Source organism: Peromyscus eremicus, chromosome 17 (assembly GCF_949786415.1).
Source record: "Peromyscus eremicus chromosome 17, PerEre_H2_v1, whole genome shotgun sequence".
NCBI lineage: Eukaryota > Metazoa > Chordata > Mammalia > Rodentia > Cricetidae > Peromyscus > Peromyscus eremicus.
Genome location: NC_081433.1, coordinates 49768857 through 49787909, shown reverse-complemented (window position 1 = coordinate 49787909; position 19053 = coordinate 49768857). Strand labels below are relative to the sequence as shown.

At 47.5% G+C, this 19053-nt stretch overlaps 1 protein-coding gene across 2 annotated transcripts in view; it reads right to left on the bottom strand.

Annotated features, from left to right (window-relative positions):
- The window catches only part of Sh3rf1 (SH3 domain containing ring finger 1), a 161151-nt gene extending 151381 nt beyond the window's left edge, over nt 1-9770 (bottom strand). The window contains exons 1-2 of one of the 2 annotated variants that reach the window (XM_059244219.1): nt 9697-9770; nt 7668-8154 (exon numbers count right to left, since the gene is read on the bottom strand). In XM_059244219.1, the coding sequence (XP_059100202.1) occupies nt 7668-8060 (393 nt within the window). In that variant the 5' untranslated portion in view covers nt 8061-8154; nt 9697-9770. Of the gene's footprint in view, nt 1-7667; nt 8575-9696 lie in introns of those variants that run through there. The other variant, XM_059244220.1, reaches the window with a different exon arrangement.
- Nucleotides 9771-19053: the final 9283 nt, after the last annotated feature.

Here is a 19053-nt window from a genome sequence, read left to right as displayed (position 1 = left end):
CACACATGAACTGTTGACTGTTCCACCAAGGCTGCCTAGAGAGCGGCTGGCATTCATTCCCCCGGATTCTTCCTCACACACATACGATCAAGTCCGCTTTGAGTGTATCATTATGTGTCAGGCTAGAAAGGATTCTGAAACTCAAAGATGACCCTCTCCTGGTGGGTTCTGGGGGAGACATGGTCACTGCTTTTCACTTGTGTGCCCACAGATGAGCCCACCAGATAGTTCCTAATGGAGAGCCCTGGATAAATGCAGTAGTCACCAAGAAAAACAAAAAGACCTGGAGGGGCAATAGGAGCTTGTGCAGTTGGGTTGATAAAGACAGAAAATAACCCGGAGAGGTAGAAGTTGAGAGAGTAATCAGCATGTATTGTATACATGTACAAAATGTCAAAGAAGAAAATTAAAATAGTATTATTATTATTATTTTAATGAGCTTAACTCAACTCAACTCAAGGTACGGCCTCACAGCCATGTACTCCCCTACCCGGCCTGGAGCAGGTCTCAAAGTCCATACAGTTGTACCTTCATGCTGAAGAAATGAAGCCCCATTGGTTGCTGTGTTGGGACCAGAGGCCGCAGCTTGTAACCTCCAAAATATACTGCTTCTCTGTCCATTTTCATTGTGACTGAGTTTTATTTGCACCCTACCCCCCCCCACACACACACTCACACACACACACACACACACACACATTTGTTCCTCACACTCAAACACTCACAGGTAACGCGGACTCTGGGAAGAGAATTGCTTCTAGCTATGGCTGGGGAAAGCTTTTCCCAGTTAAAAAACAAGAAGCCCCAAGGAGGATGTGTCCCGCCCACACGGTATGTCTGGAAAGGAAGCCTCTGGGGTTTACACCGTCCAAGGTGGAATCCTAGCTCCGCCACTGACCAGCTCGGAGAATTCAGACCCGTTATCAGACGCACTCTGGCTATTCTCCCTACAGCTATGTGTGACAGCACTGATAGAAAATGCATTCCTACAGGTGCCTGCGAGAAGACAGAGAAAGCTTGACAAGTACTGGCATTCAATAGACGACCTCCACCTGCAGAGTAACCCGTGTGAAATGCTTCCACTGCTATGCATTTCTTACTCTGGGAGATGTGGGGTGGAGTCCACGAACCTCTTTACAGTTCTCAGCCCTTGGATGAGGAATACAAAGACTGGAAGCTTCGAGTATCCTCTACACACGGTCTCCTGCCACCGAAGGCCTTACTGTGAGCCCATGGCACTCTCAATTTGGAAAACAGAGAGGAAACTACTCTCGTCATTTAAAGAAGAATGGAACGCTAGTGACTCACGAGTGGCACTTAGGTGACGTGCACGTCTCTGCATGTCTATTATGTACAAACCACTTAATGAAGTTGATCTGTGCTCCAACATGAAAGGATTCCACAGATAGAGTAAATCAGCTAGCAACTCAGCAAGTATGTATGTAAAAAGCCCAAACCCGTACGTATATACACACAAAGGCCTACAAGATGGTCTAGAATATTGTGTGTGTGTGTGTGTGTGTGTGTACACAGACACATATACACACTTAGTAGTATATACTTTTCTAATGGAATTTTTAGACAAAATTGTTTTTAAATACTTATTTTGAAATTTACAGTTTCATTTTTCAGATAACACACTCTGCCCCCAGAGAGCTGTTGTTAACCTCAAGATGAGTGCAACTTAAAAAGCATTTCACTTTTGAAATTATCAATAGGTGAGCACCAAAGACCCCCTCCCTCCTCCTGCCTTCGACCACACTGAAGACCCCAGAGCCCAGGGTTAGCTAGCTGTGTGAGGAACAGCTCAGTGGTAGGGCTCTTACTCAGCAGGTGTGAGGCCCTGGGTTCACCCGACATCATCATCAAGAGGGAAGGGCCTCACCATTGAGTTCTAGGATGAAACCTACCGGAGGCACGGAGTTGGTATCCAGGGTAGATAAAATACAAAGTCAATGTCTGTAACAAATGTTCATCGGAAATAAATCTTATTTTTTCTATTTCAGTTGGGCAGTTCTGAAACATCCTCACTCAAATAACTCCATTAAATAGTGTTCTTAGATCAATTAAGAGTTATTACAGACTCTGGCCCCCACCCATGGAGAGACATCAGTTCCTGGGACAGTATTTGTACGGAACCCTCCACACAGGGGAGCTGCGTGTCTAGACCACGCTTGGTCCAATAGGCGTATTTAGTCAGTGACCACCGGACACAGACCTTAGACACTGACACTATCCATCTTATTCCACAGCTTGGTGCCTCTGAATTTGGGGGGCTCACTGGCTGCTTCCGGTGAATTATACCATTCCCACCGCCGCCGCCCTGTGGAAACGTTTTCAACAAGTCCATGCATGGATGTCACCTTTGTCTTAGCACGGTGGAGAAGATCACAGCACAGGACTGAATTGGAAAGACCTCCACAGACACCTGCTGGCTCCAACCTCAACACCTCCCACCCTCTACCTAGAGCTTTCACTCACTCCCAGACCCTCCCCTCAACTCCCTTCCTGGTGGCCGTGTTACGGAACTCCGTAGACAAGAGTGCGTCCATCCAGCCTCCCCAGAGTCAGAGGAAGGCAGAGTACGGGAGATGGGAAAGGAGTCCCCTCTCCCTGCCTCGTTTCCTTCCTTCCACAGAACCTTCCATTTGGCACACAGTTACATTCTTAGGACATTCCCGGCCTAGCTTATGAAGTTATACCAGGCAATGTGGCCCGCTGGAGGGGTGGAGGGGGCCTGAATAACGCTGCATGGGTTCCGTGGCAGAGACAAAGGCACACATGGGCTGGGCCATGGCAAGTCTCGGTGGGCAACCAGGACTGACGGGACTGGCAGTGGAGGACGGACTACGGTAACCACTCAAGGGCCTGACTGCAGACGTGGGTACTTGGCTGCTGCCATGAAGTGCCACACCGGGCAGCTTCAACAGAACAGGGCTAAGGCTGGGGAGGACGGTTTCTCCCCATGCTTCTCCACTTAGCTCGTGGTCAGCCCACCTCCTCCATGTGTCTTCACGAGGTCCTTCCTCTGTGTCTCTAAGATCTCTTCCGTCACACTAGACTACGGCGGCCACACCTGTGGCCTCATTTTACCCACCTTCGCCACCCCTTTAAGGGCCCTATCGCCACACGGAGCCACGTTCTGAAGTACTTGAAGTTAGTTAGCACTTCCCCACACAGAGCCACATTCTGAAGTACTTGAAGTTAGTACTTCCCCACACAGAGCCACATTCTGAGGTACTTGAAGTTAGTACTTCCCCACACAGAGCCACATTCTGAAGTACTTGAAGTTAGTACTTCCCCACACAGAGCCACATTCTGAGGTATTTAGAGCCAGTACCTCTCCTACACAGAGCCACATTCTGAGGTACTTGAAGTTAGTACTTCCCCACACAGAGCCACATTCTGAGGTACTTGAAGTTAGTACCTCCCCACACAGAGCCACATTCTGAGTTACTTAAAGTTAGTACCTCCCCACACAGAGCCACATTCTGAGGTACTTGAAGTTAGTACCTCCCCACACAGAGCCACATTCTGAGGTACTTGAAGTTAGTACTTCCCCACACGGAGCCACATTCTGAGGTACTTGAAGTTAGTACCTCCCCACACAGAGCCACATTCTGAGGTGCCTGAAGTTAGCACTCCCACAGGAGGAACTCTGAGTGGCACAGCCCCCTCCCCCACTCCCCTCACCCCACCCCCATCTGTACAGACAACAGGAAAGGGCAGACACAGGAACACACTGCTGCTGCTGCTGGGAAGGAGTGAAAGCGTACCTGAGGCACTTTCAGCAGGAAGGAAGCGTGACCTGTGCCCCCAGATCTAGATTTCCCTCTTCACACAGTCTCACACCTTGATGTCAACCTCAAATCCTCTACCTGTTCTGAAGCCTTACTGATCACTGCTACTCACGTGACTCATCTTTTCAGTCCCCAAATTCAGAGCACTTCTACTGGGACCATCTGACCGGATGCATCTGTGGCCCTCGCATGCGCTCAGGTTTGAAGCCTAGTCTCAGGTCACTGTCCCCATGCCTTGCTTAGGTCACACTCACTTTCTATCAGGTTTCCTGGAAGACAAGCCCCCTCTTGCTCTAAGCCAATGGTTTTGGAATGTCCCTCCCTTCTGCCCCTCCCCCTGCCCAGCCCCCATCCACACTATGATCACTCATGTTAAGATCTCAGGTCAAACACCTCTTCCCTGAAGAAGCTTTTGAGGACCTCGCATACAGCATATTTCCTTTCACTCTGAGCTCAAGGCCCTTCTCCTACCCCCTCCGGCGAGCTCTCGGGCATAGACCTTACCGCGTTTATTACACACCCCTGCCCTGCTGTGATGCTGTTAATCTCTCCCTTGAGACTGACCACACGCCCTGAAGTTCATGAAGCAGGATCCGCATCTAGCCTCCCCATCACCATCTACCCAGCACTCAGAAAGCTGGGGCTCAAGTTCATGGCTAGCCTGAGCTATGCAGCAAGATCATCTTTAAAAAAGTAAATAAATAACCACAACAATAAACAAACCCAAATGAACTACAGAAAGCAGAAGTTTACCCTAGTAGGTTACAATTCTATAGAAATGACTAAAACACATTTTATTTTCTGCATCATCCCTACATATGTATATATATATGTATTATGTATGTATATACGATTAGACAGCTGTAATTGCCCATAGTGGGTGAAACAACCTTTCACCCACTGAAACAATATCTAATCGTCTCCCTGTGGCTCATTCTCCCCCTTGACTCTGGCCAAAACCCACCAGGAATTCTTTGCTTGAACTAAAAAACTGGCTCCTAGTAACCCCTGTCCAACAGGGACTCCACCTCTCTTCATATTAAGCAGGAAACACTAAAATTCTGGGAATAAGATGCGTGTCACACACTGGAAATATTTGAGTCTGCTGATAACATTGACTCTACCTCGGCTAGAAACAGGAGGAAGCCACATGGTCACAAGCTCACCAGGAACACCACTAGCAAACGGAGGCAGCATTCCACATGTTCTCCCTTCCAGCTTTCCACAACATGTGGAAACAGGCTCAGTGCAGCGCTTGGCTGTGTCAGGAGGAGGAACGTTTGGGTTTTCTTACAGTCGCTCACCTTGGAGAAGTACCCAAAAGAGCACATTACGATCTCCATGTGGTGAAACTCCTAATACTAACGTTGCAAAGTGGTCTGTTCTGGGGATGTATTTACCTTTCGGGTGCTCACTCTATACATGTGAGGCCTCAGCTGCCGTGAATACTTGAAAGCAAAGAACATTAGTAAATGCTAAAGTAACCCGGAAAAATTTATTTTTAACAATGATGACATCATTCACTTTAATTCAGGCTGAACACTTTCACTTGTCAATTTTTTCCCCACCCCCCACTCTCTGCAAAGTCCTCCAGTATTTTACACAAACTCAGAAGACTCAAGTTCAATTGCTTTTCTTTGCAAAGCATTCATCATACATCAAAGAAAAACAGGAAGCAAACTGGGAAACTAGGAATCATATAAACCAGAAAAACAATCATCAACACGATCGAAACCTCCCAATATCCAAGAAAAGTGAAAGTCAGTCTTGGAAGCACAGCCAGTCAGACCCAGGAGCCTCCACTCACAGTATTTCCTAGCCATGTATACATTAGAGAGGACATTTAAAAGCCGATGGGCTTCAGCCTCTCCTTAAGTTCCTCTTTATCAGCAATCAGACATTCACTGCATTCCTCCCAACAGGTAAGGCAACAACTGAGACAACTCCTATTCATAGCCAGAAGCCACTGTCTCCAGGTCTAATTAACAGGAAACAAAACCCCTGCAAAGATGCAAATCTACCCCTTCCTTATGGTAAGCAGACCTGGCCCCATGTCTCAGAAGTGATCAACCTGATCATTGGTTATGGGGTTAAAATATTCACGAGTCCATATGTACTGACTAAAGTGCCAGGAAACTTTGTACCGTACAAGAAATCTAATAGTTGCATGCATAGGGCTCCAAATAAGGAAGCCTTCCCAAAGGCAGGGTAACTCGTGCCTGTAATCCCATTCTTGGTAGGCTGAGGCAGGAGCATGAGTCTGAGGCCAGCCTAGGATATATAGTGAGTTGCAAGCTGGCCTAGGCTACAGAAAGGAGAAAGGAAGGAAGAAAGCCATGCTAGGCCAATTTTAATATACATATTAATCATATATCACAAATATGAATCAAACGAAACCCAGGAACCTAATGATAAAACTGTTTTCCAGCAATACGAAGAGTTCCAGTGATTAAGACTCCCGTTCTATTTTTTTTATCTAGTGATGGAAATACTTTTCATCATTTATATCATTTGCAAAGCTGTCTGATACCCACGTGTGTGAGTTCACACTATGCAATGCCATCCCAGTGCGGAGTTCTTTATTAGACAAAAGGCATCAGTTTTAGGTGCTGACTATAAATATTTAGGGGGAAAAAAAATCTCAGCCAGCTTAACTGTTCCTTAAAAAGACTTGGGGCTGAAGAGATGGCTCAGTGGTTAAGAGCACTGGCTGCTCTTGCAGAGGACCTGGGTTCAATTCCCAGCAGCAACATGGCGGCGGCCCACAACAATTCCTAACTCCAGTCCCGGGGCATCTGATGCCCTCTTCTGACCTCTACGGGCATCAGGCACTCATGGTGCTGTATACACATATGCGCAGGCAAAACACTCAGACAAATGACAATTTTTGAAATCTAAAACAAAATGTTAATAGACTATAAAATCTATTCAACTGCCAAAAATATGGCCAATTTTCAAAATTGCGTCTTCCAACAAAAATGGAGCGACTCTCATTAGCCAATGTGAAAGACTCTGCCTCATTTTTTATGAAAATCAACAAAAGCCCATCTTATCGGGAACGATTAAGTGAAGCATAATTCCTATTCATTTAAAATTTTCATTTACAAAATGGAGTTGCAGTAAAGGTATAAATATTTAACTTCACCTAAAATTACCTCTGACCAAAACCAAAAAAATTTAAAAAAAAAAATCATTTTGCCGGAAGTATTTCATTTCACTCTCTACAAAGCCCAACATACAGCTAGATGTAATAGTGTGGTCCTATGTGACATTCTGTTGCCACAGCAACGAGGCTGCTACCTGTGGCCATGATTTGTTAAAAATTCCTCCAACCAGTATACTCTGTGCTGTGCATTCATAAAACCGACAGAATGGCTCTAAGCAACATTAAAAAAAAATGAAGGCTTGCTTTCCTACCTATGGTTTACTCACAGGCATATTTTCTGTATATACATACATATGTATACACCACACACACACACACACACACACACACACACACACACACACACACACGAGGATTCTCCCAATGCCATCAAAAGGGTGAGACCATACCAAATTTTCCTTTTAAGATAGGCAACATTAAAAGAGCCGCTGTTGGAACTGCATTTGGTACCTGCTTCCTAGAAACATATCCTACCCAGACAATAGAGACTATCAGAGAAGATTTCAAAAACAAGATTTATTATGCCATATCCAGTCTCATTTCGGGAGAAAATGAGATCCTGAGGTTTAATCTTCTATCTGCCCAGGTAGGTGTGGCCTCTTGAGCAGTGAGCTGATTCGGAAAATAAGCTAAGGATAAAGAAGAGCTGCCTGTGGTCATGGCCACCTGTATCCACTCAGTTGCCTCTACAAGCTACTCACCCTCACTGGGGGGCTCCAGGCTTGCACACGAGGCTGCTGTCCACACTGGGAGCTCTGCAGATCTTTTGTGCCGCAAGTAGCCACCGTGCTGCCCTGAGCCCTTAATGCATTTGTGCAGTTGGTCACGCTGCCCCCGCCAGGCCCAGGTTTCCAAGGCCTCTGCTTGATGCCATCCAGAAGTCTGACCAGCAAGATGTTACTGGGAAGCTCGTCCACACCAGAGCCCACAAGAGTCCTGCACTCGGGACATCTGAGTTCATTCCGGGAACCCACAATCCCCAGCAAACATCGTTTGCAAAACGTGTGCTGGCAAGGTAAGACCTTCGCCGAGGCATCCAGGCGTTCGAGACACACAGGGCACTCCAGAAGGTCCAACAAGGCGGACTCATCCATTGTGATCTACTTTACTGAGAAAAAGGCTCCAGAACGTTCATAGTCGTGCGCGGCCCTTGAAGTGATTCATGTAACATCCATTTCAGACTTTGCTCTGGAGTTATGAGAGAGAGAGGGAGGAAAAAAGAAAAATGAGTGCTGTTATCTGGGGGAAAAGTTCACAGTGGAGCCAAGAACCAAAAAGTACACAAAAGTGCTTCCTCTGCATGGTGTAGCTTGGCTTTGGAATGTGGTTTCTGAACTCCAAAGTCAACCATTAAAAACAAAACAGGCTTCTTCAAAGATTCTGAATTAATCCCTGAAGATATCTAGAACCTCACTGGGCAGAAATAACTAGCAAGCAACAAGCAGGACTCACGAGAAAGCAATAAAGGTCTGGGATTAGCTGCCTAATGAAGTCCTCAACTCATTGGAGAAGCTAGGCAAAATCGACTGAAAGTTTCCCCTCTCTAAAAGAATACTTTTAAATCCAATGACGTTCCCCAATTTTTAAGCCACGTTATCGTTTAAGAAGCCATGCCTTTGGAGATCCTTGCGGAAAAATGACCCCAATATTAAATACATATGTTTCTTTCCTGTCTGAGAAACAGAACATCTTAATCTTATCCAACACCGACCATCCCCTAAAAAAAAAAAAAAAAAAGAGCGGATGGTCGTCAATTCTAAAAGATATAACCAAGGATTTTGCTTGAAAATAGCTAAAACATATCCACCCTTCCCGGCAGGGCTGACAAACTCGGAAACAGATTTCTGAACGGCTTGTCCTAATCCCATTCAGAAAATCTTGCAAAAACGATCACCAAGAATTCGACGGTGGAATGCCGGGCTGGAAACTCCGGGTAGAATCTGAAAAACGGACCGTTCAAGAGGAGGGAGGAAGAGTATTTGGAGCCAGTGAGTGCGTCGTCGCTGTCCCCACAGCCACCACCTCAATCAATGTTTAAATGTGGAAGCCTAGAGGAGGTGAGAGGATTTGGAGGCTGCATTAACAGCTGTTCCCGGCTCCTCGGTTCTGGGGAGAGCCAGGATGCGCCCCTCTTCCCGCGGTGGGGCACAGGTAGTCCCCGACCCCGCAGCGTGGCGCTCGCCGCAGACACACCCCGGAGCCAGGTGTCCACAGCCGGGGACAGAGAGGACGGTCCCGGGCTGGAGCTGAGGCTGCGGCCGGGTCGCTCCAGGAATAGGGGATCTCACCCAACTGCCGCCTCCAAACCTCCCTTTAGGTCAAATCCCGGACAAAAATTGCCCAACGCCGATCGTTGGAAGTTTCCAAGGACTTAAAAGAAAAATAGAGACGCAGCCTTAAGTTGGCGAAAGTCAGCGCCACGGAGTGCGGCGGGAAGCCGACCAGTGTGACCCCCGCGGGGATGAGCTCAGCGACAGTCCCCGGAGACTGCCATCCCGGAGGCAGGAGGCACAAGGGCTGCGTCCGGGGAGGGGAGAGCGCGGCCCCGAGGCCGGGGCAGCCTTCGGAGGAGGCGAGTGAGGCCGCGGGGCTCGTTCCCGGCAGGTCCCGGAGACCCAGGAGGGGGAAGCGCGGGGACCGGCCCGCGCGCAGGACCGGGATGCGCGCGGCGACCACCGGCGGCCACCACCACCCCGCGCCCGGCGTCCCCGGCTCGCCGCGCGCCCCTACCTCGCGCCTCCGCGGCTGGTCTTTGTTCGCGGCCCCCGCAGCGCCGGCAGAGGCGGCCCCGGCGCGCCCGCCCGTGTGGCTCGGGCCGCCGCGGTGGCACCGGGAGCCTCCTCGCTGCCGCCCCCCTTCGCGCGCGCTCGCACAGCACGCCACCGCCGCCGCCGCCGCCGCCTCCCACCCGCCCAGCGACGAGGGCGGGGGAACATGACGCGGCCAAGGAGGCGGAGGCCGAGCTCAGCGGGCGCCGGGGGCTGGAGGACCGCACCACAGCGCCGCCCGCCGCTCGGGGACCCGCGTGGGACACCCCTGCAGCGGGCGGCGACCTCGGGGGACGCAGCCACGGGATGGGGCGCGCGGGGGGGGGGGAGGTTTGGCTCGGGGGAACCGCGCCTTCACCCCCGAGGACGCGCGCCTGGAGCGAATGGAGCTCCCCGGGAGGAGGGCGGTGGGTGGGAGTGGCGCCGAGGGGACCAGGAAGAGGCTGGGACAAGGGCGCCCTGCCGGCCTCGGGCTCCGCCTGGCCTGTCCGGTGCCTGGAGAACGATTCTTCCCGACCGCCGCCCCCCCCCCCCCCCGGAGTGGGAGCGGCCGCGGCGGGAACGCTTTGCAGCTCAGCGTGCACACTCCCCGTGGCGATGCACAGAGAGAGAGAGAGAAGTGGGATCCTTTAGTTCTGGGGTCCCGGCTGCTGCTAACCACCCTACGGATCCCCGGGGCCAACTCCTCCACTCGGCATTGCGCCCCACATCTGCCACAGCCCGGGACAGGAATCCAAGCAAGTTTGGAGAATTGCTGATCCCAAAAATTCCAAAAGAGAAAGGGGCGGGGGCGGGGGATGGGGGATGCCTGGGAAAACTGATGTGCTATTAAAGCCCGTCTTGGGTAGGCTTTTCCTACCTGCCTAAAATGCGGTGAATTCAAAGTCTGATCCAGGTGGCCCGGTGCCTTGAAAGCTGGCTGGGAGGCACCTCTTTCATCTGCTCCTTGGAGGCAGCCATCATCATCATCATCATCACTGTAATCTGTTTTTTGTTGCCCCGAGCGCACACCTGTATGCTCTGAAGTCTGGGCTTGAAAAAACGTGGTGTCCAAGGGTGTGTGTGTGTGTGTGTGTGTGTGTGTGTGTGTCTGTGTGTGTGTGTCTGTGTGTGTGTGTGTAGGCCTGTTTTTCAAACTTATTTCAGAGACAAGTTAAAAGGGTGTCAGAGTGTGCGTGGCTTCATTTATACTTACTGTCAGTTTCCGAAAAGTTCCTTCAAATAGCTTTCCTCCAAAGTGTGCAGAAACTAGACAGGAAAAGAGAGAGAGAGAGAGAGAGAGAGAGAGAGAGAGAGAGAGAGAGAGAGAGGAGGAGAGAGAGAGAGGAGAGAGAGAGAATGCAAGAAATTCCTGCCAGGCCACCAACCAAGCTGACGATTTGAAGAGGTATCTCAGGCTATCAGTTAGTCTCCAACTAGAGCCACAGCTAAACCGTTTGAGATAAATGAAGATCATTTAAGTTAAGAAGAAAATTATAACAAGGATCAATTATCACTCACTTTAAGCCAGGCACTGTACTAAACACTTACACATATTAATTCAATTCTCACAGCGGCCCTGTCCCCAGCTTCGTTCTAAAGAGATTAATATGCCGAGAATTATACTGTAGGAATGCCAAAAATAATTGCCCACTTCCCTTTCAGTTAGAAGGGAAGAAGTATGTGTGCCGACTGAGCTGAAAAAGACAAGGAGAAGCATGGATGAATAGAACAAGAGGAAATAATCGTCTGCAAACACAGCACTCTGAAAGCGACTGGCCCAGTTAGCACCGCGTTTGAAACTAAGAAGATGAAGGTCAAGCAGACTGGAAAATCAGTCAGAAAACACCCATTTTGTGGCTATTAGAACTGAAGATCAAGTTGGGTAACTTCCCTGCATCACACAGTTAAGACTCAACTCCAGCTCTCCTGATTCCGAGACCGGTTTCTTTCCACCGCTCTGGGGCTCTCACTTCTGTCCTAGCCATCCGATCACCCGCCACAGGCAAACTAGAGGCCACGCCGGTGTTAGGGAAAGCCTAACCACATGATTAATCTGTTGTGTTACTTACTTCAGCATAGCAGCGACCAAATTCCAGACAGAAACCATTTAAACGGAGGGGAGCTATTTTAGCTCAGAGTTTCAGAGGGTTCCGTCCATGATCACGTGGCGCCGCCCACTGGCACAAGACGTCACTGTGGAAGAGAGCTGTTCACCTTATAACAGGCAGGAAGCTGAGTGATAACCCAAGAAGGGGCCAGACCAAGACACAGCCCCGCCCCCCACCGAGAACAAACTCCCAGTGGTTTCTTGACCCCACCTCCTTCTCGGCACCTCCTCCCAATAACGAATCCATGAAGGGATTCATACATCGATTAGATCAAAACCCCTGAGAACCCGTAACCTTCCCAAAGTTCATGAGCTAACGACCGAGACCTCAACATGTGAGCCCGTGGAGACATCTTATGTTCAAGCCATAATGTCTCAAAATCTAAAGAAAGTTTATTTCTTATTTCTACCTGTTTGGGGTGTTTTGTTTTGTTTGTTGTTGTTTATACAAAGTCTCACTATGTAGCCCTGGCTGGCCTGGACCTCATAAATACTCACCTGCTGGCCAGGTACGGTGGGTAGTGCATGAATATCTTTAGTCCCAGCACTTGGGAGGCAGAGACTGGTGGATCTCTAGGAGTTTGAGGCCAGCCGGGTTTACATAGTGAGTTCCAAGACAACCAAGACTACATGGAGAAACCCTGTCTCAAAAAGAGGAGGATGAGGAGGAGGAGGAGGAGGAGGAGGAGGAGGAGGAGGAGGAGGAGGAAGAGGAAGAGGAGGAGGAAAGAAAGAAAGAAACAAAGAGAAATATTCATCTGTCTCTGCCTCCTGTGGGCTGGCTTCAAGGAGGGTACCGTTAGTTCCCGGCACTGCCTCCTGTTTGTCTGTAGAGAGAGGGCAACACTAAGAGCCGTGAGTAGGATAACACAGCTCTTGAAGGCTCAATTGCAAAGAACTAAAGACTGTTTAGCTTCCCAAAACTGCCATGTCAAAGAAAGAAGCACACACCTTCCATGGATATTGTCGGAGATGGAGCTGGGTTCCTTGAACGCTCTGGTGGATTTTAACTACGACTTTTGGAGCAGAACTCGGCTAATGTTGCCCCCTCAAGGGAAATCTTAGACAACTGGCTTTAATTTCTTGGGCTATTTTCTGTCAAATAGAAAAAAAATGTGTTAGGATGATATGACAATAGACATTGGTGAGGAGAGGTGTAAGTTCTTTGTCATCTGTACAGAGGTACCATTATCGCCAACAGCTAACACTACAGCTGTGCTCGTGACCCTTTCTGCCCACGTTTTAAATTGTTAGTGCCCGAAAGTCCTAGGGAAGGAGTTCAGAGCGGAGAGGCGTGCTCATCTTGTTTCTAGGAAGGGAGCACGAAGGAAAAGAGTGTCTGTTACGCTTACGACCTGCGAGGCTTCGAGCAGATGCGTGAAAACTATAAGCACACTCTGTGACATAATAATGACAGCTTCTTAGCCTCCAAAGACTTCAAAGTCTTTTCATGTGTATTATCTCATTTATCTTCTCAGCAGCCCTCCAAAGCGGCAAGACATATAATTATCCCCGAGTTTCAGATGGGAAAGGGGAAGGGGGAGGATTAGAGAATCTGTTGCCTTTAGTGCTAACTCAAACCAGACTTGTAAATTCCCACTCACAAGCACTCCGATAAACCTTAGTGTAGTGTTTACATCTTTTTTACATGCACATACATGTGTCTAGCCATTTTTCTTCAAGATGTGCTCTTCCTCTAGGTGTCGTGGTACTTGCAGAGGACAGCAATATTTACCCAGTTGTTCAGCTAGAAACCTAGAGGCCATCATTGATTTCTCCTTTTTTCTGTCTACCTCTTTCCTTAAACAAGCCTATTATCATCTGCCCAGATGTATTTCAGTGTCTACCTATAGCCTTTGCCTTCTGCTGGCGCTTGGATGTGGTTTGTTCTCTCCAAACCTCATGAGGTTTGGTCCTTGGTATAACAGCCCTGAAGGGCCTTGAACAAACGTTTGGGTCATGACTGAATTAATGGCACTCTAATGGGACTGAGACAATCCCTGAAGTAATGAGTGACTTTTCACTCCTGCAGGGTTATTAACACTATGAGAGTGGATGCTACAAGTCAACCATGCCTGGTGCCTTGTCCCTTTGTGTCCCATGTTCAGATGCAGCACAAGCCTTACCAGAAGCCATAAAGACGTCAGGTTTCTGCCCCTTACTTCTAACCTCCAGAAACATGCACCCAAATAAACCTCTCCTTTATAAATCATCCAGGGGCTAGAGAGAGTTCAGTCGGTAAAGCACTCGCTGTAAGCCTGAAGACTTGGGTTCAACTCCCAGAACCCATGATTAAAAAGAAAGAAACAAGTGCAAGCTATGCAGAATGGTGCATGCTACTAACCCCAGCACTGAGGAGGAGGAGGAGGAGGAGGAGGAGGAGGAGGAGGAGGAGGAGGAGGAGGAGGAAGAGGAGGAGGAGGAGATAGGTAGATTCCTGGAGCTCGATGGTCAGCCAACCTCCTTGGTGAGTTAGAGGCCATTGAGAGACTCCGTCTCAAAAGAAGTGGACCGTGCTTGAAGAACAACCCTGGAGGTAGTTCTCTGGCTTGCACACACATACACCTGTGCACATGTACCCACACACTCACACATGAACCCATGCACGTAAACAGAAATCGCCCAGTCTCCACAGTTACGTTAGAGTGACCGAACGCAGAGCGACCGAACACAGACCAGGTCTCCATCACACCATCAGTTAAGACACTGTCACCTCTTATCTCTGGCCCTTGTAACCAGCCCCTCTCATTCCATTTCTGTTGTCATGACTTGCCCTGAATGCAGTGACATCTCAGAGCAAGCTACAAAAGATGGATGGCGTGATGTCACTCCCCTGCTCAGACTCATTTATTTCTTCCCATCATAAGTAGAGTGAAGACTGAACACCTTCCCTTTTCTCAGACCTTACGCCACCATATTCCATCACAGCACGCCATTTCTCTTTTTAATGGGACTTTCTGCTCATCTTCCTGTTCCCTGTCTATCGCCTGCCTTTGTCTGAACAGGAAAGCTTCCCCAGTGCAGGGACTGGGTCTGTCTCCATGACTGCTGTACCTCTGACAGCCAACACATCATGGCGATCAGTGATTCTCATCTGAGGAGTTAATCCAGTAGGGTTGTATTTATTGCTATCCTGAGGCTATAGATGCATATGTATGTGTGAATACATATGTATGTATGAATATATGTGTAGTTTTTCACTGCCCTATAGACAGGAAACCAGACAGGCAATACCCCAAGTTTCATTAAGCATCTTTGTTATAATCTTTCCATCAATCAACACATGATTCTTCCTCTTATAATTCATAGTGAGACTGAAGGAATGGCTAAATGAATACCAGCTCTTTAATACAGACTGTAAATTTAATGTCGGTTTATCTTCATTTTACATCTTAGCAGGGCAGTTATCTTAGAATCTCAGTTCCTCAGACAAGCAAGAGAATGATACCATCTCAATTTGTCAATTTCTCCGATCCCTGTCATCCAGAGAGACGATGCTTAGATTATTAGGGGTGCTTCAAAAAAAAAAAAAAACTTTATCGATTCTTTGTGGATTGTACATCATGCATCCCAATCCCACTCATCTTCCTGTTCGCCCCCCAACAACCGCATCTGCCCCCTGCCCTTGTCACCTTCCCCCAGGGGGGAAAAAAAACACATTTTAAAAGAAAAACCAAAAACCAAACCAAACAAAAAGCAAGAAAAAAAAGGAGAAGAATCTCATGGTGGGAGTTATAGTGTGGCCCAGTGAGTCACACAGTTCACCCTTCAGTCCATTCGTCTTTATTGTGAGTGTTCATGGCCATGAGTCACTGGTCTGGTTCAAGGTCTCTTGGATATCCTGTTGTCCTGTGTCATGGAGATCCTGCTGTTTTGGATCTGCAGGTCTGGCCCCTTCACCTGCTCCAACAGTTCACAGATAAGGTGGATGTTGGTTTGGGCCGACTCATAGCCCTGGTTCTGGGCCTGGGTGGTAACTGGGTTGGTCAGCCCACCAGCTTTCCCTCAGGGGTGCTTCTTAACTTCGCCAACCTCCCAATCCTTATTCCCGTCCTGCACATTTGCCTAGATAATAACTACTTGCCCAACCCTATCTCTTCAAGGTACTTGATTCCTTAAAAGAAAACGCATTTCTTTTCATTTCATGTATGCAAGTGTTGGCCTGCATGTATGATGCACACCATGCTGTGTGTCGTGCTCGTAGTCTGTTGGCCAAATGACTTTTCAGATTGATTTTACGAGTTTAAACTTCCTTATTTATACAAATGGATATAATATCTACTGTGAAAGCTTGTTGGAAACTCAGCACAGCATCTTTCTGGCTCATAGTAGGGCCTCCATAAAATGTTGGCTTTTGCCCTTTTCTGTGTCCCTGACCGCCCCTGCTTATGTAAATTAGACATCTATTGGATGATAGATAAACATTCTTTCCAGCATTAAGAGTTTATTTCCGGGCTAGAGAGATGGCTCGGCACTTAAGAGCACTGGCTGCTCTTTCAGAGGTCCTGAGTTCAATTCCCAGCACCCGCATGGTGGCTTGAAACCACCTACAATTGTAGTATGGGATCAGATGACCTCTTCTGATGTACAGACAGATGTAGATGCAGACAAAACATCCATATACATAAAGTAAACAAATCTTTGGGAAAGTAAAAGAGCTTACTTCCATCCTAATTGCATCAGGGGCAAGGGAGTCCCTCTGTGGGAAGCCAAGTGGCCATGAGGTGCTGTGATTATCAGGAAACAGGGCTCTTAGAGTTAGACAAGCCCAGAAAGGCTATTTTGGTCTGCAGAAGTGGGAAGATGGCGTCGACTTCACTGTCTGGCGAAAAAATCTGAGCAGATGGAGTATTTATAAGCACCACTTCCCAAGGATTTTGGTTCAGTCAGAAAGGAAGCTGGGGGGGTGGGGGTGCGCTAGGAGAAAAGTCGGATGAGTAAGTAGGAGGCAGCCGAACTGCTTCTCCTGCCAGCCAGCCTTTCTGAAACAGGTCTGAACATTTGGGGAGCTGTGTTTGACAGCAGAATACCTGGGGAGAGTTGGAGTTCTCTAAACTGACTAATTCTAACCCAGCCAGCCTTCAGCCTTCGGGGAGTGTTCCTAGGGTTCAGCTCAATCAGAAGCACTTGTTGGAGCTCATTAAACGTTCAGATGCTCCGGCTTCATCGCTGGAGTAGGTCCAGCCTGGATTCAAGAGTCAGGCGGTTTTAACGTAGGTGATTCTGGGAGCGCAAGTTGAGAAACACAAACCCACAGTCCCCCAGGAGCATCCACAGAGACTAGAAAAGGCCATACAGCGCCTGGGCTCTGTTGAGGAGGGGGTGGAGCCTTAGAGCCAGGGGTTTGCCAAGGAAAATAAGAGTAATTGAGTGTTATGACCTCCCTTGCTTCCAGGCCGCGGCTGTGCCCTGCCCATCCTCCAGCCGACGGTATCTTGTCTTAGTAAGTAAATGTTGAACACATGTTTGAAGGAATCTTTTCAAGGGAAGCTAGAATATTAGCCTACCCAGAGAAACACACCTTGCTGGACACAAACTCACACCAGGACCCTAAGAGTGGGTAGGAGTCACACACATCAAGCCTCAGAAAATAATTTTGCCTAGTACTATTAAATGACAAAGAAAAACATGGCCCTAATATATTTCCAGTCCCAAGTTCACTCAGAAATAAAATTAACCTATGTGAGAGAAAAAAAAATAATAGGATTTCTTCCTTTCTATTAGAAGTACTTTATCTTGTCAAATCCCATTATCATTTGAAAAGTTAAAGTTTTGAAGGAGACTTTTTGCTTCCAAGAAAATGTCACCTAATCCAAGCTATGAGAGAGAAAGTCGATAAATACCCATCACTTTATCATCTTTGGAAAATGAAATTTCATAATCTTCCCTGGTAAACTATCTTTTTATATTAAAAATTATTTATCAGCCTTCTTCCTTTCTGATAAAATTTAAAGATAAATGTAGACCTTTCTAAGGCCAGTAGGTAGGTAGCTTAAAAAAGGCACACACGGAGAAAGTGTAGAAATGCACTAGAGACCAACAGTTATGAAACAGGGTTTCTTTCTTTTGAAACGTATTTTTGTTTGTTGTTTGTTTAAATTAGGCAGGGGAGCATGTGGGCAAGTGGGGGCAGGTGCCCATTGTGGTATCGGATCCCCTGGAGCTGGAGCTGCTGTTACACGTAGCTGGAAACCATCTGACATGGGTGCTAGACCAAATTTAGGTCTCCTTCAAGAGCAGCTCACTGTGTAATCATAGCTGGCCTGAACGCAACATGTAGGTTCTACTTGCCTGGAACACTTGGAAATACCCCTGCCTCTGCCTTCCAAGTACTAAGATTAACGGTGAGCACCACCACGCCACCCCTTCCGGCTTTTGCCTGCCTGCCTTTCTTCTTTTATTTCTTCCTTTCCTTTTTAAAGATGTTATTAGGGGAAAGTTGTGGACATTATCGGTTTCCCCATCCTAAGTTTTTGGTAAAATATGACAGAAACATATATTCTGCGGCACCCCGAGTAGAAATGGTCTCACCGGAACGTTTTGTTTCCTTATAATTCTTCACCTCATCTTTTTCTTGATCCTAAATAAAGCACGTGGTCATTCACACCCATAGAAGCACAGTAGTTAGCACACCTATCACACTACACTTAAGCCACATTTTTTTCTGAAAACTAGCCTGAGATCTTTGTTATTTTTCTTCACTCATTGAAATAAATTTTCTTACTGTTTTTCTGTTCCTTGTCCCCCTCAAACAACCTATATTACAAAAAATGTACCCCCAGCATTTACCTTATTCTTCAGAGTTTCTGGTCTTCTAAGGCAGGTGGTTCTCAACCCTTGCAACCCCTTGGGATGGAATGAATCCTTTCACAGGGGGAGGAGGTTGCCTAAGACCTTTGGAAAACACATATTTACATTATGATTCATAACAGTAGCAAAATTACAGTTACGGAAGTATCAATGAAATCATTTTATGGTTGGGGGTCACTACAACATGAGGAACCATATTAAAGGGTTGTAGCATTAGGAAGGCTGAAAACCACTGTTACAAGTGTACATGATTTCTTTTTACATTTCCTAAAACTTCATGTAATATATGAATTAGGCAAGCATATGAAATTTAAGAGGGCAATTTTAAATTCATTTCTGAAAGCAATCAGTATAATTTAAAAAATAAAGTTTTCATCATGTTTTAATGGCACATAAATTAACTTAAGGGACTATCTGATA